Genomic DNA, 23,062 nt, shown 5'->3' with positions numbered 1-23,062 from the left:
AACAAAGGTAAAATGCAGTCATTTTCAGACACCCAAAAACTGAGAGGATTCATTGTTAGCAGACTTACACAAGAGAATTACTAAAGGGGGTTCTTTAGGAAGAAAGGAAGCTATCCATGATGGAAACATGATAATGCAGGAAGGAGTAAAGAACAATGGAAAGGGTAAATATGTGGGCAAAACTAAACTGACTGTTTATAAAAACAACAGTAATGTGTAGGGGTTAGATATATATACACAGGTATAGATATTTACATATATATTTAATTAAAATTAAAATACATCACAATAATATCACAAAAGGTGGATAAATGAGATGGATAAATGGAACTGAAACTGTTCAAAAGTTTTTGCATTGTCAGGGAAATGCCAAAGTATCAATTTAAGGTAGACTGTAATAAGTCATATTACAATCTTTACAACTACTAAAACAATAAAACAGCTAATGGACAGGAAAATGGCATTAGTATATGTACAGCAGCACTTGGCTTAAACAAAGCCAAAAGTTGGTTCTTTGAAAAGACTTTGAAAAACCAAAACCAATAAACCCCTAACAAATCTGAACAAGAAATAGAGCAAACACAAAGTACCATCTCTTCAGATCCTTCAGATATTAAAAAGAAAAGAACAGGATATTATGAACAACTTTATACCAATGAATTTAACAACTTGAAGTGAACAAATTCCTTAAAAACACAACATACCAAAACTGACACAAGAAGAAAGAAAAAAATTGGTAGTCCCATTTCTGTTAAAGGAATTGAATACATATTTTTAAAGCTTCCCACAAAGAAAACTCTAGGCTCAGATGGTTTCACCCACGAATTCTTCCAGACATTTAAGAAAGTAATACCAGTCTTAAACAATTTTCAGAAAATAGGAGAAGGATTACTTCTCAACTCTTTTTATAAGTCCAGCATAAAGCTGACACCAAAAACTGATTAGAATATTTTTTAAAAGAAAATTACAGGATGAGATCTCTCATAAATATAGATGCTGAAAATCCTAAAAAAGTATTCGATTTAATCTAACAATATAAGAAAAGGATACTACATCATGACAAGGAGAGATTTATTCCAGGAATATATATGGCTGCTTTAACATTTGTTAATTAACCCATCAATCAATATAATTCACCACACTGAAAAAATAAAGATGAAAATAAAAAGCAAACAGGTGCAAAGCTCAACTGTTATAGTATTTGGATTTTAAAATATACAATACTCATTCACGAATTTTTTTAAAAAAGAAAGCTCTTAGAAAACTGGGAATAAGAAGGAATTTCTTTAATGAAACAGAACAGAGGGTATCTCCAAAAAGCTAGCAATGGGGATTTCCATCCCTCCCCCCATCACAAAAAACAACTTGGTAGATTTAACAGAAGATTTTGAAGAACCTTAAAAGACTGATGTTGCTCAGTGTGGACCTGACTGAATTTGAAGCTAACTGGTATTTGATTATATATTATGTATGTATTTCTTTTCATTCTTAACTTGGAAATACTTTTCAGAAGATATTTATAAATTGTGTTTTTAATTAAACTTTGGAACAATTACTTTTTTTCACTGTAGTATTTAAATTTTTTATATTTTTACTTAAAAAAATTTTTTTTCTCTAAAGAGGGCACAGCTCACAGTAGCCCATATGCGGATCAAAGCAGCAACCGTGGTGTTATTAGCACCACGCTCTAACCAACTGAGCTAACCGGCCACCCCTGGAACAATTACTTTTAATGTTCCAGAAATTGGACTTCTATTAGGTAATAAAGCTGAACCTGGAACTGTGAAAAAATAAAAATAAAAACTAGAACAAACATCATCCTTAATGGTAAAATGCTGAAGCTTTCCCCCTTGGAGATCATGAGATAAGAATGTTTGCTTCACCATTTTACTGACTATTCTTACCAGCACAATATGCCAATAAAAATAAATAAAAGGTATAAGGATTGAAAAGGAAGAAACAAAACTGTAATTATTCATAGATGATATGATTGTGTTCTTAGAAAATCCAAAAAGTCCTACAGATAAATTATTAGAACTAATAAATGAGTTTAGCAAGGTTGCTGAACACAAGACGAATATACAAAAATCAACTGCATGGCTATATTCAGCAACAAAGAGAAAATTAAATTTTAATAATTTACAATTATTTACATTGAAAAATTTCAAACACTATGAATCAATCTAACAAAATATGTCTAAAACTTCTATGAAGAAACTACAAAGCATTGGGAGTAATTAAAGAAAACCTAAATAAACGGGAGTGGATTCCAGGTTTCTAGATTGGAAGACTAAATAATATAAAGTTGTCAATTGTCACCAAATGATCTATAGAATCAGTGCAATCCCAATAAAAACCTTTAAACCAAAAGGTTTTGCTTGCTTGCTTGTTTTGTGTGTGGAATTTTTTTTTCTTGTAAAAATGCAAAGAGCTAAGAATAGCCAAAATAATCTTGGAGAAGATCGAAGTGAGAGCTTGTTCTACCAGGTACCATGTTTCCCCAAAACCAAGACCTAGCCGGACAATCAGCTCTAATGCGTCTTTTGGAGCAAAAAGTAATATAAGACCCGGTCTTATTTTACTATAATATAAGACCGGGTCTTATATAATACAATATAATATAATATAGTATAGTATAATATAATATAATATGACACCGCATCTTATATTAATTTTTGCTCCAAAAGATGCATTAGAGCTGAATGTCCAGGTAGGTCTTATTTTTCGGGGAAACACGGTATCAAGATTTATTGTAAAGTAACACTATTAAGACAGCATAACATTGGTGCAAGAAAAGAAAAACAGAAGTGACCAGAAACGGATCCATTCATAGAGGGATACCGGATTTATGACCAAAATGGCAATCTAGAGCAGTGGAAAAGAATAGTTTGCAATAAAAGGGCCTGGGAAAATTGGATCCCCAGATGAAAAACAAGAAAAAAGAAACCTGAGCCCTATTTCACACCATACATTTTTTAAAAATCAATTCCAGGTAGGTATTACTCTAGTTATAAAAGACAATAAATAAAGCTTCTAGAAGATAATATAGAAAAATTTCCTCTTGACCTCGTGATAAAGAAAGACTTTCTTAAACAGTACACAAAAGCAAACCATAAAAAAGATGAGTAAATTTAACTTCCTTAAGACTAAAGAATTCTAGTTTATCAATAGATACCATTAAGAAAATACAAAGGGAAGCCACTGAGTGGGTGACCACAACACATATAACCAACAAAAGGTGTGTATGTGGAGTTCAGATGCACAAAACAACCCTGCTAAAATTCTACACAAAAAAAACAAAACCATTTTATTTTTTAAATATTCAAGAGAATTGAGCAGGCACCCCTCTGAAGAGCACTGCCAACTGGTTAACCAACTTATCAAAAAGTGCTCAAGTTCATATGCAATCAGGCAACTGCAAATTAAAGCCACACTACAAAACGCCCAACAGAATGACAAAACTGTGTCAAACTGGCAATACTAAGTATCAGAGGATGAGAAGTAATAAGTCTCACTGGCTGCTAGGAGGAATTACCCACTAAAGCTGAGACTATGTATAGCCTTGACCCAGCAATTCCATTCCTAGATAGATGCAGAATAGAAATGCATGCATATATGCACCAAGAAAACTAGAAACCCAAATTCCCATCAACACTAGAGTGAAAAAGTAAAATTGTGATATACTTACACAATGGAATTCTACTGCACTGAAAATGACTGGCACAGCTACATACAAAATCATATAAATATCATAGACACAATGCGCAAAGCCAGACACAAAAGCAATTACCAGAAAAATCAGGTTGATGGCTACCTTTCTTTGGTGACAGGGAACTCAAGGGGGCTTCTGGGGTGCTATAGCTTTCTACTTCTTGACATGGGTGGTAGTTGCAGAGTTATTTGTAATAAATCATTGAGCTGTATGTACTTTTCCATAGGTGTGTTCTACTTCACTATTTTTAAAAAGTTTAGAAGAGAACAGGAGAGGAATTGAAGACAGCTGAATACAGGCAGGGCCTGAGGGGAAAGTGGAGTCAAGAAAGATGTTTTTAAAGCACATTTGTATAGTGATGGAAAATATCCAGGGAAGAGGGGGAATTGTGTAGGTGAGAGAGGAAAGAACTGCTGAAATGATGCCCTGGACTGGATGAGAGGGCATGGTGACCAGGACAGGGGGAATGGCCTCAATGAGACCTACGGATGGTACATCTCTACAGACTACAGGGAAGGGCCAGTACATGGGTGCAGGCGTGGGGAAAGGGGTGGAGAGATTGTGGTGGTTCTCTTCTCTTCTGCTTGTTGTTGTGTTCTGTGAGATAGAAGCCATATCTTCAGCTGAGGGTAAGCCTGGACAGGAGGGGCTGGAGGTGGAGGACTGACGACAAGGCATGCCTTCCAGGACAGCTAGGGACAGATGAACGGAGAAATGCAGGACTGCCACACAGGCTCACATGAAGCTCATGCTGATTTGAAAGTGAGACCAGTCGGCACGAAGGAGCGTTCCTTTAGCCATGGTGGAGAACTGCAACTAGTGTCGGGGTTTTGCCAAGCAAACATGATGGAGAGAGAGCAACAAGAAAGCAGAGAGTGAGGGGGGTGGGGGTGGGAGATGAGGGTAAGAGGGATCAAATGTATGGTGATGGAAGGAGAACTGACTCTGGGTGGTGAACACACAATGGGATCTATAGATGATGTGATACAGAATTGTACACCTGAAATCTATGTAATTTCACTAACAATTGTCACCCCAATAAATTAAAAAAAAGAAAGAAAGAAAGCGGAGAGTGTACGCAAGGGTGTGATTATAAGGATGGGCCACGGTGTTGAAGCTGGGAAGGAAGTGACGTCCATGAAAGGGATGGGGCTGTTAAAAGGTGGTAGAATGAGTCCGCGGTCCGCGGGGGCAGAAGACCGTGGCATTCAGAGGACTAGACAGAAGGAGCTGGAAGACAGGAGGCAGAGATTGGAAAGTGGGATGCTTGAAACTTGTATTTATGACAGAGCTGCTGTTACTGGTGATGACATGGTCAGGGAATGGCCCTGTGGACCCGGAGGGGCACCCTGTGCATATTAGTCACCAAGAGTCTGACAGGAGTTAGTGATGCGGAGAGGGAGCTGAGCCAGGGGCTCACATCTTGAGGACGTGGGTGTGCCCCAGGGTTGCAGATGCCTGCCTCCAGGAGAGACGGGGTGGGGGTGGGGGGCTCATAGGATGAGGTAGGATTCAAGTCTGAGAGGTGATGGAGGACCCTGGCCCACCTCCAGGCCCAGTGGGAAAAAGACGGGGGGAGAAAACTCTCGCGAGGCCTGTAGGGGAGGTAGTGTCCTCAGGGAGGGCCAGGTGTGGGTCAGAGCAAAGAGGGGAAAGATCCAGAGAAAAGGCTGAGGATCGAGAAGACTGGGGTGGGAGCTGTGTCTTGGCTCTTGTCAAAGTGATCCCCCAGATTGAAGCCGCCTGGCGTCAGCTCTGGGAAGCCTCTGCCTGGGGGGGAGCAGCCTGAGGATGAGCCTCCAAAGCTCAGCAAACCTCGTGAAAGTGCATGCCAACGTGTGAATGTGCATTTGGGGGAAGAGGAGGTCCCCTGGAATTCTCAAGGGAATCCTGGACCAAAAAATGGCCACGCAGCATTGGGCTAGAGGGGTTTCTAACTCCCCAGTTTCGGAGCAGAGCACAGGCCCTTCCCCACTGCTTCTCCTCCGTGCCTTTGCCTCTGACAGCCCTCGCCCTGCAGCGTCCTATCTCGCAGTCAGTCATCTGCTGAAATCTCCCACCCTCTTTAAGGTCCACCTCTAACCCACCTACCCAAGAGCCTTTCCCAATCCCCCTCATCAAGCCAATGGTCATGGATTTATTCATCCAGTCAACAAGTACTTGCCGTGCACCTACAGGGTGCCAGCCCTACACTGGGCGTTCCGGGAAAGAACTCAGAGCCAGGCCCTGTCTCTTAGGAGCTCTGCAGTCTGGTGGGGGAGACAGGTGTGCACATAGGACAGTGCTCAGGGAGCACAAAGGGGTGAGGACAGGCTCACAGAGCAGGGACCATGAGTCAGGCAAAGGAGTGGGGGCAAAGCATTCAGAGGGAAAAGCAAGGGCAAAGAAAGAAGTGGACAGGGGTGAGTCTGTTCCGGGGACATAAGAGTCTTCCTTACACGAGGCCATTAGAACATTTAACATTTATCCCACTGAATGCCGGGTACACATCCACCTTTGCTGGCTAGTGCCTGACCCCCTGGGGGTAGACACCTGTCTGTCGTATTCCATTCTGCTCGGTGACGACGGGCAGTGGGTGACATAAATGGGTGAGTGAGCAAATCACAGGGTATGTGGCCAGGTCATGGGCCACTCAGCTCGTCGGAGGTTTCCTGACAGGCAGTCTCATGGCAAAGTCCCGGGACAGAAGTGCAGGGGGCTTCAAAAGTCAGCCCCCTTTCGAGAAGTGAAGACCACACGTCCCACATGCTTGGATGGTTCCTCCCAGGATTCCTGGGAAATGCGGCCCTGCTTCTGCTGAGATACCAGTGAGGGCTGGCGGGTTCCATCAAATATCATCTGTCACAGTAAATGTCAGCAGTCAATGATTAATTTGTACCAGGAACACAAGTATGGATGTTATTATAATGTACACAGCAATGCTACAGGTGACTGCCCTGAGGCTCCCAGCAGACGAGCCAGGGCCCTAGACCATATATCAGGGAGCGCCCAGGTGAGCTGAGCCCCAGTCACCTGGCCACACAGCCAAGCGGCTCTGGTAGATTAAAAAGGAGGAGGTGGGTTCTGGAGCCAGAGCGCCTGGGACTGAATACTGGCTCTGCGACTGACCAGCTGTGTGACGTTGGACACACAGCTTCAACTCTTTGAGCTGTGTCTCCTCCTCTATAAGACGGGGTTAGGAACGACCCCTCCTGGGGTCGTTATGGGGATAAAGGGAGTTACCACTGCGAGGGTCCTCCCATGTGGGACGCGTTAATAAACCACAGATACCACCATTGTAGTTGTTGGCCTCTGCAGCAGCCAGGGTCCAATCTGTTCACCCAGGAGAGGTGCTGTGGGACTCACCGGTTCTGGGGAATAAAACCTGGGGGCTCAGAAGATCCCAGTTCCCCCCCATCCTGAAGCTATGCCTGCCAGCTAACAGCAGCTACAGGGCGACAGGAACACCTCTGCATGGACTTAGGCTGGAGGCAGGACCGACCGTGACATCTACTTCTAACGCCTTACCTAAGCACGCAGGGTCAGTTAAAAGCTCTCCAGCAGGTAAAGAAAGAGGAGACATTGAAAGGACAGAGCCTCAGCCCCTGAAGAGGACGTCTGGTATACTGAGCCTTCTCTCTACAAACTATAGGGTGCCAGAGCAGTGGGGAGACCCCTGCAATGCCCACCCCCAGTGAGAACCCCAGTGCTCTGGCACAGCGCCCTGGGCCTGCCCTCACTCCCGGGCACACCACAGGCCAGCTTTCCCCCTCAACGGCCCTGAATCCAACAGTCTCCCAGCTCTGACAGAGGACCTGGCACACAGCGGCCCTCAGTCAACACTGTTAAAGCCAAATGCCTATATCACATTCATCTCACAAACCTGACATGTGCCAGGCACCATGCTGGGTGCGGGATTGTCATACGGGGATGAACAAGACAGACCCAGCCCCTACCCTCACAGGTCTGTGGTCACCAGGAAGGCGGTCTACTGAGCACACAGATGGGGTGCTACGGGGACACACAGCAGAAGCACCAACTCTGGCCTGAAGGCCAGGGAAGGGCAAGCAGACATGAGGCTGGAGAAGAAGGGGAAAGTGTTCCAGGCTGAGGCAAGATTCAGGCCAAGGCAAGAGTCTGGGCCAAGGCCAGGAGCACACGGTGGCCAGAGTGGAGACCAGAGGGAGAGGTGAGGCCCCAGCAGGGGTCCTTTCAAGCCCTGCTAATTAGCTAATATGTTAAGGAAACAGAAGCCCTTGAAGAGTTAAGCAGGGGAGTGAGATCGGCCCTCTAGAAAGATCATTCTGACAGCAGCTTGCAAGAGGATGGGAGGAGAGCAAGACTGCAGGCGGAGCAACAGGCTAGGAGGCAGGGAGCAAGGGTCCACCTACGCCATGACCATGGCCCGGAAAGAGAGCCAGCAGCAACATGGAGAGTAAGAGCACCCCTGATTCGGGATTGGCATGTGGCTGGAATACAGGCTACACTTCCCAGACTCTCTTGTGGTTCGTTTTGGCCACGTGGCCGATGGGATTTCAGTGGCAGGCATGTGTGCAATTTCTAAGAAGTGTCCCAGAAGAGAAGGAGCATGGCCTTCTTCACCCTGCCCTTCCGCTTTTCTGCTGCCTGGAAAGGTGGCTGTGATGGCTGGACCTGAGATCACGTGGTGACCTAGACAATGGAGGCCACACATGGTGGAGCAACAACACAGTAGGAGCCGGGGCCCCTGATGACTCTGAGGGGCAGAGCTGTCACACCAGCCTGACCTGCCGTGGCTGTCACTTAGGAGAAAACTTAAATTTGGTCCTTTTTAGCCACTATCACGTTGGTCCTTCTATAGCTCAAGCTGAACCTAATTGTCACTGATAAAGAAGAAGCAGACTCAAGATATACAGAGGGTGCCAAAAAAATGTATATACATTTTAAGAAAGGAAAACTGTATTAAAATTGTAGTACTCAATATATACCGTTAACGGAAGATGAATACAAGTCACGTTTGACTTCTGCAATTATAAGAGGTGCTCAGAGTGGTTCCCATCAGCGTCCAGACACCTCTAATTAGGCCGAACTACTGCTTGAACATAGATAACATCTTTTATAATGTGTATACATTTTTTGGCACCCCCGGTACTAGGGAGGAGAACCTGACAGAACTCAATAAGAACCCAGATCTGGGGGTGAGGGAGACCAAGGAATCAAGGATCACCCCTGGGTGTCTGGATTGCACAACCCCACAGACGGATGGTGATGCCATTTGCTGACGTGGAAGTGCTTGTGTGGGATCAGATTAGAGGGAAGAGCAGACTCCAGAGCCAGGTGAGGAATGTCAGGAATTCCAAGAGGAGATAAGAGCGTAGCTTGAAACCCCACCCAATAATGCTTCTTATCCTATCTAACAACATGGAAATAACAGAGTAGCACAGAAAGAGAAATGGATTAGAAACCAGAAGATACAGATTCTGCTTCTTCACTGCTTCCTGTGTAACCCTGCAGGAATCACTTCTCATCCCTGAGCCTCAGTTTTCTCATCCATAAAATGGGATACTGCCTTCCTTGCTTACCTCAACGGGTCGCTGGAGGACGTACTAACAATATACCATACGTGAAAGGACTGTCAACTATGAGGTGCCACCCAATCAAGGGCAGTAGTAGTACAGATGTGATTAATAAACTGTTGACAAATGGTTTAACCCACTCGGACGGAAGTCTGCCCACAGTGGAGCTCAATCTTCCTGAAACAAATCTGGAATCCTGTCAAGGGATATTTATAATAGGACTTGGTGGTGATTTGCATGTGGATAATATGGAGCCCCCAAGGCAGGGCACCTCAAAGGTAAGGATGAGTGGCCGTCCCAGGAGGGACCCACTGCCCTGGTCAGCTGTGCATTCCAGAACAGCAGCTCTCAGCTGCAGGCCTGTGGAAGGGTTCTGGAGCTGCAGGCGGAAGCCTGTCCTCTTTTGAACAAGGCAAGCAAGAGGCCTGTCAGCTCAGGCCCATCTGCGCCCAGTTTGGACTAGTCGTGCTGTGTTAAACCTGGCTATTGGACTGCATTCTTTGCCCAAGGCCTCTGCCTCGGTTTCCCTGTGGACCCAGGCCCTGAATTCTCACCTCATGGGCTGGGGTCCTGATACCCTGCCTCGCTCTTCTCCCAGTGGCTGGACCCTGAGCCCCCAGTTGACACTTTGAGATTCCTGCTGCCACATCTCCTCAGTCAGAATGATCGTGAGGTGCCCTCCAGCCTGGCTTGTCACCAAAGCCCTACCGCACCCAGGACCCAGGCAGAGCCATCAGCCTGCAGGTTCCCTCCTCCCTGCCTGTGCAGGTGTGAAACAACCTTTCCCACTTTGTCCTCCTCCTTCTTCCAGACACAGTAGCCCGCAGGAAGTGATCACTTCCTGTGCCCCACCGTTCAGTGGGCTCCACCTCTGTCAGCACTCCTCACAGGGTACTACCTGGTTTGCAGGTGGCCTCCCCCAAGGACTGCACGTTCCTTCAAGGCACAGAGCATGTTTCGTCATCTCACAGCCCAACTGGGCGTGGCCCGGGGCCGAAGACTCCAGAGACACTGGAGGTGCTCAGTGCATGCTGACTGGATGGATGGATGACGGGCTAGCCAGATGGATGAACAAATGGAAAAGGGGGCTATCAGTACTGGCCCAACTCAACGCCAACCTGCAGGAGCCCAAGCTCCTCCGGACCCTGTATTTTGGGGCCCTGGCTACTCCTCTTCCCTTTTCCCAACAGCCCTGCACCTGGCTTCCTACCCTTCACTTCTAGTGCACAGGAGACCCTGAGCAGTGACAGCTGTCAGACCTTAAAGGCTCCTGGACACACCTTGCCAGTCCCTAAAAGGATGTAATGCCTTCACAGGTCTAGGGCTCCAGGGGATTCCTGGGCCTTACCTTCTCACCTTCCCCGCCTTCGTCCTTCCCTCCATCTGCGTGGGTTAACCCTTGGGGCAGGAAACAGCCCGGTGTTCTATCCCCGTGCCCCCGCTGCCGGGACCCTGGTGGGCCAGGGGTAGAGTCTAGCAAACCCCTCCCTCCACTCAAGAGCAGTGCCCTCTCCCATCCCTCTCCTGACCCCTCATATGTTGACCCAAAGAAGCTGCTTCTCAGCCAAGGAACCTCCAGTCAGAGACCTGGGAAGAGTCAAAAGAAAGACGTGTGTGTCGCAGCTGATCATCACCCACCGGAATCCACTCTGCGAGTTCGTGGGGTTGACCAGGACGCAGTCCCAGCTGCGACTGGAAGCATTCTGGAACAGAATCAGCGGACCTTCCTCCCGAACCCGGACACTCAGGGTGTAGTCGGCCATCACCACTTCCTTCACCCGGAACGGGTTAGAGAACAGGTTGGTGACGCTACTGAGGGTGTTGACCAGGCGGCCGAAGAACTGCATTTTCCGTGGGGCTGGTGGGGACGCCCCACTGCCTTCCCCCTCAGTCTGGAAGAAAACAGGGTCTCTGGTCAGCGGGGCGGGGTCTCCCATGCCCACCTCACCAAGGGCTTCCGCCCAGGCACCCAGATCACTCCCCACCAGCCCGGTCCCCCTGATTCTGGGTCTGGAGGGACCTGAAAAGGAGGGAAAAGAGAGAGAAACGGCACTGAGTGGGAGGTACGGCCTGCTGGGAATTGCAGAGCTGCCACTGTGCACAGGTGACCAGACTGTCCTGCTCCCTGACCCAGTTTCCCCAACAGAGACTCAGTTTCCTCATCTGTAGTGTGGAGCTGTATTGATCAAAGGAGCGGGTGTTACAGGTGATCCTGCCCTGTGCAAATGGAGGGCTTCTCCCTACGTAAGGTGTGGAGTCAACTTTTTGGTACTCAAAGAGCTTGGTAGGGGTCATTTCAGCTCCAAAAACAAAGCCAGTGTCCCTCTCCACTCGAAACCACAAGGAGACCAGGATCATCTCACACTCCATCGGGGGCAGGAGAACTGAAGGCATTTGTCTAACGCCTTTGATACCTGCTACACTGGTTTCCCAAGGAGCTCTGAGGGAACACAAAACCCAGCCCCGTGGAAATGAATATGAATGAAAAGACTAGGAACAGTAAACATGTGTTTGGGTGGAAATTTTACGTTTCATATTCACAGGGTCACAGTTTCTGCTATGGCAACTGTCCCCAGTGTGGATGACAGAATTAGAGTCTTGTTATTTCCTGGGTTCCCAGAAAGCACGCTGCCTTCCTAAGGCAGTGCCATCAAAGTCAGGTGACAATTAGCTGGAGGCTACCCTCTGCCGCTGTGCCAGAACTTCACCTGCAAGAGAGCAGGTCAGACACTGAGGACAAAGAGTGGAAGTGTGGGCGCCCTGGGGGAGAGTGGATTAAACTTGGGGATAAAAGGAACAAGAGGCCTCATTTAATCAACAGGGAGTAAAGGTCAATAATGATAATTACATCAGGAGATGCGTACTGAGTGCTAATGAGGTAATAGGCCCTGAGCTAAGCAGGCACATCACTGTCTCATTTAATTCTCCCAAAACCACCAGGCAGATGCACTGAGCACACAGTACAGCTCTGGAGCAAAACTGTGTTCAAATCCCGGCCTCACTACTTACCAGCTGTGTGGCCTTGGGCAAGTTACTTAACCTCTCTGATTCTCAGTTTCCTCATGTGTTAAATGCGGACCATAACAGTACCTAATGAACCCGGCAGATAGTAAATATTCAATAAACATTAGCTGTCTTTACTTCAATCACCCCAGATAACCACACCAAAGCTTTGTAACATCCTTCCTTTTATGATTAGTAGTAAGATGTGGTGTGAGCAGACTGTGAGACTCAGTTCTCCACCTTGAGAATGAGGACAATGTTCTCTTCTTGTGTGCTGTGAGGATAAAATGAGAACATTTGTGTGAAGGCTTAGACCTGTGCCAAGTTCCTTCTTTCTTCTGTCCTCAGAAACTGTAAGAACAGAAGAGTTGGGGTGCCTGCACCCCTCCCCATAGCCAGGAGAGAGGGGAAGGTGTGGAAATCGGTCCCAGGAAAAGAACCCCCCGAAATGGCAGACAAGCATGAATTTCAGTGTGCACTATAATGACTTGTGTTTTGACACAGAAATAGAAGCAACTGTAATCCCCAACATGAGGGGAATTGTAAGATGATACGATTACCCCAGAGACACCGTGGTCATGAAAAGCTGTGACTGCGATGCTGTTAACAACTCAGGAAAAGCACTGGCATTTTGTTACGGGCTCAGTGGCAGGGAGTCCATGACGCTGCCTGTGCCGTCTGTGGGCTGCAAACACGCCTGGGGAGCCCCTGCGACCCGCGCAGCCTCTCGCCGCTCGTCCACCTTGTCAGCTCCAAACCGCGCTTGAGTCCAGAAAGCAATGCTGTTTCGTACCTCCTGGCCTGGCCACGATGATCTGTCTATCTGGAATGTCCTTCCTCGCCTTTTCTGTCTGGAAAAGCCCTGATCCTCCTGCCAGACTATACGCTTCCTAATACAGGTCACACCACCACACACTCACGTGCCTTTCTGTGCTCTGGCCCTGTTCCAGTTGACAGATATTAATCATTTTATCCGTACCACCACTCTAATGCTATAGAACTGTTACCATTGTTATCCTCATTCTACATGTGAGTAAATCGAGGCACAGAGAGGTACAGTAACATGCCCAAGGTCACACAGCTAGTAGGTAGAGGAGTGAGGACTGGAGCCCAGATGGGCGGGTCCTACACCTCTGTGCACTCACCCCTAGCACAAAGCTTGGCCCCCAGAAAGTCTGCTAAAACCCAATTTACAGATTTAACTGAGTAAAAATTACACAGAGAAGGAAGGAAGGAAGGAAGGAAAGAAGAATGGAAGAAAGAAAGGCTGATAGAACACATACCAAAATACTAAGCGTAGGTAAGGGTATTGGGCAATTTTTTCTTTTCCTTATTTTCCAAATAGTATGGAAAATGATTATATTTTTTAAAGAAGGTAGGAGTACAGGCTGAGTCTCCAAGGACTACGGCGGCACTATGGGGGCCCTGTGGGGGTGAGGCCTGGCTTAGAAAAGCAGCCCAGACGCTTCCCAGAGGGCAGGCCGGCTGATCCCGGGAAGCAGGGGAGTCAGGAGTGTCCAGCCCCAGGGCACCCACTCGGATTAAGGGGAGGAGAATCAGCGGGGGGGAGGGGGCTCCAGCTGGATGCAAGGAAAATACCCCACCCCAGAGGAAAGGCACCATCCTCAGGGTCCTAGGGCTGGTGGCAGGGGTCCCTTCCTACACTGACAGCAGCCCGGCCACTGACAGGACATGCTGGCTCTCTTTCCGCCTTCCAGGCTGGTGTGAGGATGAAATGACACAATGTAGGGAAAGTATCCAGGATGCTGGCCAATTGTGGGCACACAAACAGTGGCCATTGTTGTCACGAGGTAGAAGAAAGGAAATTAAAACCACCAGGCCACATCCTGGAACAATCATAACAGGCCAACGGGGAAAGTGACAAGTGTGGAGTAAAGAGCGCATGCTTGTGCTTCCTTCTCCTTTCTGTCATCTTCCTCCTGTCCCCACCACCTATGACCTCAAAGCCCACGTTTTTTTCCAGCACAGCTGTAGGAGGAGGATGCTGGGCGCTGGGCGGGGGAGCGGGCTGCCATTCCAAAGCTGTAAGGTCTCTCACAGCAGCGACTCCATCCCTGCACGGCCCCCATCGCCTCACTTCCTCTGCCTTCTCACAGCTGCTTGCCCTTTGACCTCCCCAGTGTCAACATTTGCTTTCACCTACTGACAACTGTTTTTGCTCACTCCTCACCTGGGCTTGCTTTCTGCAGGGACCACATGCTCCTGGGCACCTGAGGGTGCTCCAAGCAGCTCTCTCAAATGCCACAAGCAGTAAGAGAGAAACCTAAGTGCTTCTGTGGTGATGGCAATGGGGACAGTTCTGCCTCTCCACCCCAGGCAATAATTCTTTCTGTCTGTCCTACAGGGAGGCTGGGTATCTGGGGACTGTTCTCCTTAGTTTTCCTCCCCTTCCCCCTGTCAAAGGCCCAGTTTACCTGCTTGGTTCCTTCAGGGAAGACTTCCAGGGGATTCTGGGTGTGAGGCAATCCTGGAAGAACTGTAAGGCAGGAAGGACAAGCAATATTACGCCCATTTCAGAGATAAAGAAACTGAGGCCAAGAGAGGCCTTAAATTGTGGGTGTTCAAAGGGCAATTTAAGAGGGACATGTGGCTATCCATCCAAAAAGAAAACACACAAATAGAAAAACCTTACTGGGATCAGAGGGTGATTGGAACCAACAGGTAGAATTCTGGGTGAATTCCCTGGAAGTAGATACCGTGTTTCCCTGAAAATAAGACCTAACCGGTCAATCAGCTCTAATGTGTCTTTTGGAGCAAAAAAATAATATAAGACCCAGTCTTTATAATATAATAATATAATATAATATAATAAGACAGGGTCTTATATTAATTTTTGCTCCAAAAGACGCATTAGAGCTGATTGTCCAGCTAGGTCTTATTTTCAGGGAAATACGGTAGTTGGGTTCATACAGTGAGTAGCCACAGGGAGACCCAAGCCCAGTCCCTGTCTCAAAAAGTGCAGAATCCCTTGGGGAGAAGAGTCGGGGAAGGATGGCTGGAGGAGGTGACTCTTGAGCTGAACTCTGAAGTGGGGACAGGGTAGAGGCCTTCCCAGCAGATGGAGCCGACAAGAACGTATGGATCGGTATGGAAACAGGAGCCTGTGTGACCCATCTGGGAACAACAAGCATTTTCATTGGGACTGGGCAGCATGGGGTGGGGGTGGGGGTGGGGCGATGGTTACTGCTACGGTCGGCACGAATCCTGGTCACCATGGAGTCATTTGTCCAGCATCTCTTATGCCAGCCTTGCTCATAACCACCCTATGAAGTGGGTTCTTTATCCCTAGTTTATAGACGAGGAGACAAGCTCGAGAAGCACAGAGGAGGGGGACACTTGGGCGATCAGTCCCAAATATCTGGTTCCTCCTCAGCTATGAATTCCCTGAAGGATCGTGACAAGTCTCAGGCAAGAGAGGAAGTACAAAGCCACCGGGCCCTGGGCCCGCACTCTCTCCTCCTACTCTGCACAGTTATGTGTGAAAACTGCTCTTCCCGAATGAAAGGGGACACTTCCTAACCTGTGGGACCTGGAATGCCCTCCCCCATCCCTGCCAGGACCTCTGCACGCTCAGAGCACTAGATCTGCTCTCCCGCCACGCTCTCCCTTCCAGCTCCCACTACAGCCCTTCCCGTACATACAGCCCATCACAGCCGGGTCTACCCCATTCATGTCATGCCCCCTCTGCTTGCACGTGTCCAGTGGCTCCCCATCATCGTCCAGGGAGAGGATACAAGCTTCCACGTGAGCTGGCCCCGCCCACCCCTCCAGCCACCGAAACCTCCTGGAGCAAGCCACACTCAGGCCTGTGTCCCCGCACGCATGCTCCCCACCTCTCGCCCATCCTCCCTGTCTGGAGGATGCTCTCAGTAAAGGACTGGCAGACAAATAAACGATCCTTCTGGTCCTTCAAGACTCGGTTCACACGCCACTTCCTCTAAGAACCATACTGTGTGTTTCCCCTCCTCTCAGCCCTGAGCGTCCAAGCTCCTTTCTCTGTACCCCGCACCGCCCACTGCACACCCCACTGCAGCACTTGTGACGATGAGAAGGTGACTGAGGGCTTGGGCTACCTGCCCACCCCCCTTTTATGTGTTCATCCAAGCCCCTCGCTTGCTGATCCTGACTTGCAGTAGGTATTTAATCAATGTTTGGATGCATGAAAACAAGTGTATGAGCCAACTGGAAGCTAACACCGGGCGACCTCTGAGGGACCCCCTCCTGCCTCTCAAATTGCCGCGCAGGAGGTAACAGACCACACACCTTATTCTCCACCCACTCTGAGCTGCCTGCCGAGCTCATCACCACAACAGAAAGGCTCAGGGGGCACTCACCCCTACACCCGGGAAACCTCTATCGGACACCTGCTGGGCTCCCACAGTGGCACTGAGCTTTGGTTTGGCAAGTTCCGCTTTATATGGCACCAGGGTGCGTGAAGCTGAGCTCATTCATACTCCAAGCAGGAAAACTCTTCAAGCCTTCTGCATCCTTCTTGAAGAAGCCTGGCCAGAGAGACGGAACGGCTGCCTGCGAGGCAGGTGCGTGACAGGCTCCAGGCAGCCAGGCAGGAAGCTGATCTCACAGGCCTGGCCATGTGGGGATTCTGGGAGCACAGGCACAGCTGCTCAACCTGGCTGCTTTCGACAGGATGTCCCGTGATTGGAACAAGAGGCACAGGACAGCGCCACATGCCTGTGCAGCCAATGTGTCCCCAGTCCACTGCCCTGGCAGGACAGGCGAGGACACGGGGTCCGTGCTGCCCACCACGAACCTCCTTCCTGCACCTCTCAGCACGTGAGCGCATCTCCACACACAGCCCTACGTCCTGTCACAAGGCCACCATGCTTTACGGTTGGCAGGGAGTTTTCACATCTGCTAGCTGCCTTGAAGCTCACAAAATGCCGGTCAACGAGGGAGGGTGCATTTGGGGGGAATATGGGGAAACAGAGGTCCAGAGAGAAGAAATAGGAGGTGTTGCTTGGCAGCTGGACTCATGCCTTCTTCCTCAGACTCCCGAATGGCACTGGGCAGTAGGCGCTCGATTAGTGCATGAGGAAAGACCGCAAGAAAGTACAGGTCAAGTCAAATGTCATTTCCACCTCCCGTCTGAGCCTCTGGACCTCCTGCATCCAAACCAACATGTCCCTCCGAATGTTCGCTCTGACCCCAGCTCGTGCCAACTCTTTGCTAAGCAAGTGAGGAACGGGGACCTACAGCTCGCTCCCATCACCTTACACCCCACCACACTGCCACATTCATGCAACACCCACTGAGCGCCTCACCAAGTCTTTGAGATAATTATCATATTTAATCCTCAAGACACTCATAAGAAGGTATACTTCTCCTATGTTACACCCAGGAAACTGAGGCACGGGAGGTTATGTAATTTGCCAGATCTGAACCCAAATAGTTAGTGGAATCCAGAGAACCAGCTCATACCCCTCAGACTGCCTTCAGGAGAAAGTCTGCATGGAAAGTGGCTGAGCAAGGCTCGGTTTTCCCTGTCCTCCAAAAAAGTCGTCCAAAAGCTAAGGCCCTCATCGAAAACTGCAGCCCTTCATATGAACCAGATCAAAAAAAGGAAAAGGTGTCTCTCACTCACTCTGCTTGGCTGGACCACAGCTGAAAGCAAACTTCCCCAGAAGTATTGTAGGAGCTTCCAAGGCCAGGCACACAGATAACTTTAAGAGCTCTTTGGGCTGGTGGCATGGCCATTTTATGCTTCACTCTACAAATATTTACTAAGGACCTGGTCTCTGTCCCTGGTGAACAAAACAGACAAAATCCCTGCCCTCCTAAAACTTGTATTTTTTAGAGAGGGCTACAAATAATAAAGAAAAATAGGCAAAATATATACATAGGTTTTCGACGTTGATTAGTTGCTAAGGAGAAAAACCAGAAAAGGAAGACAGGAAATAAGAAGTGTGACAATTAAGTTCGCGAACTTGTTGCAACGATGCTAACCTTTTTTGATATCGGAGGGATTATTCATTATGAATTTGCACCAACTGGAGAAATAGTTAACCAAGCTGACTATTCGGAAGCGCTGAAAAGTCTGCGTGAAAAAGTTAACACGAAAACAACCTGAACTTTCTGCCAACAATTCATGGCTCTTGCATCACAACAATGCACCAGCTCACACGGCACTGTCTGTGAGGGAGTTTTTAGCCAGTAAACAAATAACTGTATTGGAACACCCTCCCTACTCACCTGCTCTGGCCCCCAATGACTTCTTTCTTTACCTGAAGATAAAGGAAATATTGAAAGGAAGACATTTGGATGACATTCAGGACATCAAGGGTAATACAACGACAGCTCTGATGGCCATTCCAGAAAGAGTTCCAAAATTGCTCTGAAGGGTGGACTAGGCACTGGCCTAGTTTCCCAAGGGGAGTACTTTGAAGGTGACCATAGTGATATTCAGCAATGAGGTTTGTAGCACTTAATGAGTTCGCGAACTGAATTGTCAGACCTCATATCCAGGTGGAGACTAAAATTTTAAATAGGGTGAACAGGATCGTCCTCACCAGGAACTTGATCTTGAATAAAGACATAAAGGAAATGAGGGCAAAACTCACACAGATATCTAGGTGAAGAGTTTTCTAGGCAGCCGGGAGAGCAACGATCCAGGGGCTGGAGCATGCCTGGTGAATTCCAGGAACAGCAAAGAAGCCTGTGAGGTGGCAGAGAGCGACGAGGGGGAGGGGCATGTACGGTGAGAGGAGAAGCCATTGCAGGGCTTGGAGCAAAGGGAGTAACATTTTAACAGATCACTCTGGCTGGATGTGGAACGTACAAGCATCAGGGACAATCTCACAGCTTTGGCCTGAGCCAATGGAAGAATACTGGCTGTCCTAAAGATGGGAAAGTGAGTGGGAGGGACAGGTTTGTGTTGGGGGGTGGGGAAGGGATGACGGAGCTGAATTCTTAAATCTTTAAGTCTGAAATGCCTACGTTTCAGGTGTTACGTGGGCAACTAAATATGCGAGTCTATGATTCAGGGGAAAGGTCTGGACTGAACTGGACTGAACTGGTCTGATCTGGACTGGAGATACACATTTGGGAGTTGTCAGAGTAGAGATGGTACTTAAAGCGATGAGACTGGATGAGATTACCAAAGACATAAGGATGAACAAAAAAAGAGAAGAGTCATTTAAGGCATGGAACTATTAAAATGTTCTCCCAGGGAGCCATCCTCTACAAAGTGAAGCTCGTAACTCAAGGTATCTCTGTCCTTCACTACTGCACATGTACACACACACACACACACACACACACACACACACACACACTTACATTCCTCCTTCCTCTATCACTGATGTCATTCTGCTAAGTGAGAAGGAAAATTCCCTTTTAGGGATATTGTCACCTAACAAGAAAGTAACCCATGGAAGGGAGAAAAAGTACCCTGGGCACGGAGACAACAGTAGTGACCCTTACACAGCAGGGCAATCATTCAGAGCCTGTATGATTGCCCTGCTGTGTAAGGGTCACTACTGTTTTCAGATTCTAGCTCCAACCTTCACCAGCTGGCGTAACCTCAGTCAAGTCACATGCCCTCTCTTCCTTACGTTAAATGAGAATCACATGGCTACATCGAGGATAGCTTAGAACATAGTAAAACCAGTCCATCAGTATGTTACATAAATGAGGAATGAATGGTAAAGATAATCTATAAAAGAGCCTGACTCATAGCGAATGATCAATACATACTGCCAAGTGGCTAAGTGAAAAACAATGTAGGTTCTTCTTGTATTTCCCTCCTCGTTTTTTTCATTGTCCCTTTCCCTTTCCTGTCTATGACACAATAGCAAAACCATGCATTTGTACAGGACCAAACTGGTTACAAAGTCTGCCTTCTACATTATCTCAAAACTTGAACCTCACAGCAGCGTTCTGACGGCAGGAAATACAATCCCCCTCACAGATGAGGAAACTGAGACTTGGACAGAAAATAGCCTCCTCCAAACTCCAGGAACATTTTGAGGCAGAGACAGTAACAAAAACACTGCAGCCCAAGGGTGGAGCATCTGTTGCCAAACCAAACCAGCCTAACATCCTGTTGGGCGGGTAAGAGGCAGGTGAAGGAAAGAAGCTTAGGGGAAGGGAAGGTATTTGTTTGGTAGTCCATTTAAAAAATGGGCACAGATCCCTGAGCCCTGTGCCCTCCCTCTCCCACACCCACGGCCTGCCTGTCCCAGTCACATGGTCACATGGGTCACACACACCCTGTCACTACCAGCTTCCAGGTCATCTGTGGGAGCAGGAGGTGTAGAGGATTATTGGGTGGTTGGCAGACTCTAGGGTGAGGACGCTATGGGAAGGAGGGAGCATGGTGGGGAGCAGGAATGGCACAGATGAAATATGGAGGTACATGAGACAAAAAGCAGGGAGAAGAGGTAGGGAGTTAGAAATGGGGAACAAGGGAGGCAAGTGGATGTGAAGTGAATGGGGATGAAGTGGGGATCAAATGGGAATAGAGAGGCAGAAAAATCTGGGGCACTTAGAAAGGCACAGGAAGGAAGCTGGGTACAATCAGTGGGGCCAGAGTGAAAACAGGGGCCACTGAGAGATGGAGGTTCACTCATGAAGTTAAGGATAGAGGGGAGACACACAAGGGAGACACAGGTACTGACGGGAAACCCAGGATTGAAGCTGGGGTCCCTGGGGTGGGGGACACAAGTTCGAGATGAGACAAAAGGGGTCACGGGATGAGAGTTAGGAACGCTGGGGGATCACACGGCGGAATCTGGGTGTACTCAGGGGTCACACAAGAGTCAATGGAGGACATGAATGTGGGAACACGAGGGAGTTCCATGCAGGGACCGGGTAGAGACCACCAAGTCTGGGGCGCAGAGGAAGTTTGGGAAGGGCCCCCCAGGCCCCGCCTCCCCTGCGCCGTCACTCACCTCGGCTTACTCAGCACTTCTACTTCCTTCCACTTCCGCAAACAAAAGAGCCCCGGGCCACGTGACGGCCCACCGCTCTCCGCCAATCACGGAAGGCCGTGCCTCCCCAGCCGCCGCCGCGGTCCCGCCCCTCAGTCAGTGCCGCGAGCGCTGTGCGCGAACAAGGTGGGGACGGGCTCCTCCATGTTTTATAACCGCCCAATGGGGCGATGGGCTGTAGCCAATCTTCGCCGGCAGAGCGCGGCCATGTCTGTGCGGGGCGGCAGGTCCACGTGATGGCTCGTTGGCAGACATGTTGATGAGGGGCAGGACTCTCCCCACCTTCTCCACCCTCTACCTCCTTAAAAAGTGGGAGGCCCGAAGTCTGAACCTCCTGTTAGTGACGGCTGGTGAACATAAAGCTAAAACCAACGAAGACGTAGGACAGAACGGAGGAATCTGCTTTAATTTGTCGGGTACCCTCAAGCTAGGGTTGACAGATTTAGCAAGTAAAAACTCGGGATTCCCAGTTAAATTTGAATTTCAGCTAAGCAACCAATAATTTTTTCGTATAAGTAAAAAATACTAAGTATAGTTATGCTAAAAAATTACTAGTTATTAGGCATCCCAACCCCAAGCCAATCAAAGGAGCTCTCTTAGCACTTTTAGTAGAAACTTGGGCAAATGAGTTGGTCTCTGAAGTTATCTGAGAAGTGAGGGCATTAATACCTGGCAGGGTTATAGTGCCAACTGGAGATAAATTAGTCCTAGTGCCTACACATAGTGGGACTTCAATAAACGGCGGTTGTTACGGTTAGTACTGTGGAGAATGAGGTAGGCTGAAAAGAAGCAAGGAGACTGGGTTTTAGTCACCTGTCTGCTTCTGACTGAGCAGATCAGGTCTCCTCTCCAGCCCACAGGGCTTGCTTGGACAACTTTTATTCCCCAACCCTTGGTCTAGGTGAATTCTCCAAACAGCTCTGTGTGTGTGTGGGAAGTGTAGTTGCTGTTGTCATTCCTGTGAAAAGGGAGTTGTGTCCTCAGCCTGTCCAAAGATACTAGTGCCCAGACTGGGGGCAGCCAGTGCAACTGGAACCAAGGCTTAGTTCAGAATCTAGACAGGTTAATAGACTCACCATAGTAACTAATATTTGTACAGAGCTTTACCAGTTTAACAAAGTAACTGGACTTAACATTCATCATTGTTGGGTTGAGTTACTCTTGTCAGCATTTAACAGATGTTGACATAAGAAAAGTCCAAACCTTTAGATAAATTTTATAAGAGTTTATTTGAGCCAAATGGATGACATATGCTGGGGAGCAAGATCTCAACTGCTCCTGAGAATAACAGTTTTGCAGTTTTTTTTAATGCATTTGAAATTAAGGAGGGGCCATAAAGATTAGAGAAAGCAAGGTGGGGATTGGATTACAGGTTAAAAAGATTATGTGCTCTCTTGAGGTCAATATCCCTTATGAGGGGTTACTTCTTATATTTCAAAGGTGTGTTAACCTAGATGCTCAAGAACAATGGACAGGGCTGGCTTAAAACCATTCTTTAATAAAGTTATAGGTGTGACTACCCACCATGACCTGTCCAGTTAGAAATTTATGATCTGACCACCCTGTGAAGTTCCTTTCCATAGAACCACTTTTTTGCATCCACACAAGTGGGGAAATGGTTTCCTTAAACTGATTAAAATTTTGCTCAAGAGTTTCAGCTTGAAGTTGAAAGAATGGGATGGAGACTCAGAATTCTCAATGAAAATATCTTACCCTACACACCCAAGTGAAGTTAGGGTGATGGTTATCAGGGAGCTTGAAAAAGGCCAGTCATTCCACCCACTCCCAAGCAATCAGACCCAAGAAAATGTGTAGGTTCAACAGGATGAGTCCCATTCTTCACC

At 48.0% G+C, this 23,062-nt stretch overlaps 1 protein-coding gene across 5 annotated transcripts in view; it reads right to left on the bottom strand.

The window, feature by feature from the left end:
* PLA2G6 (phospholipase A2 group VI) overlaps nt 1-21,330 on the bottom strand; it is a 57,768-nt gene extending 36,438 nt beyond the window's left edge. For 2 of the 5 annotated variants that reach the window (XM_033117958.1, XM_033117960.1), the window contains exons 1-3: nt 21,180-21,330; nt 14,685-14,746; nt 10,885-11,138 (exon numbers count right to left, since the gene is read on the bottom strand). In XM_033117958.1, the coding sequence (XP_032973849.1) occupies nt 10,885-11,093 (209 nt within the window). In that variant the 5' untranslated portion in view covers nt 11,094-11,138; nt 14,685-14,746; nt 21,180-21,330. The remainder of the gene's footprint in view (nt 1-10,884; nt 11,139-14,684; nt 14,747-21,179) is intronic. The other 3 variants (XM_033117961.1, XM_033117959.1, XM_033117962.1) reach the window with 3 other exon arrangements.
* Between the last annotated feature and the right edge of the window lie 1,732 nt (nt 21,331-23,062).

This window comes from Rhinolophus ferrumequinum, chromosome 10 (assembly GCF_004115265.2).
Source record: "Rhinolophus ferrumequinum isolate MPI-CBG mRhiFer1 chromosome 10, mRhiFer1_v1.p, whole genome shotgun sequence".
NCBI classification, from domain to species: Eukaryota; Metazoa; Chordata; class Mammalia; order Chiroptera; family Rhinolophidae; genus Rhinolophus; species Rhinolophus ferrumequinum.
Note: the sequence above shows the minus strand (reverse complement) of the source record. Positions and strands in the feature narration are given on the sequence as shown.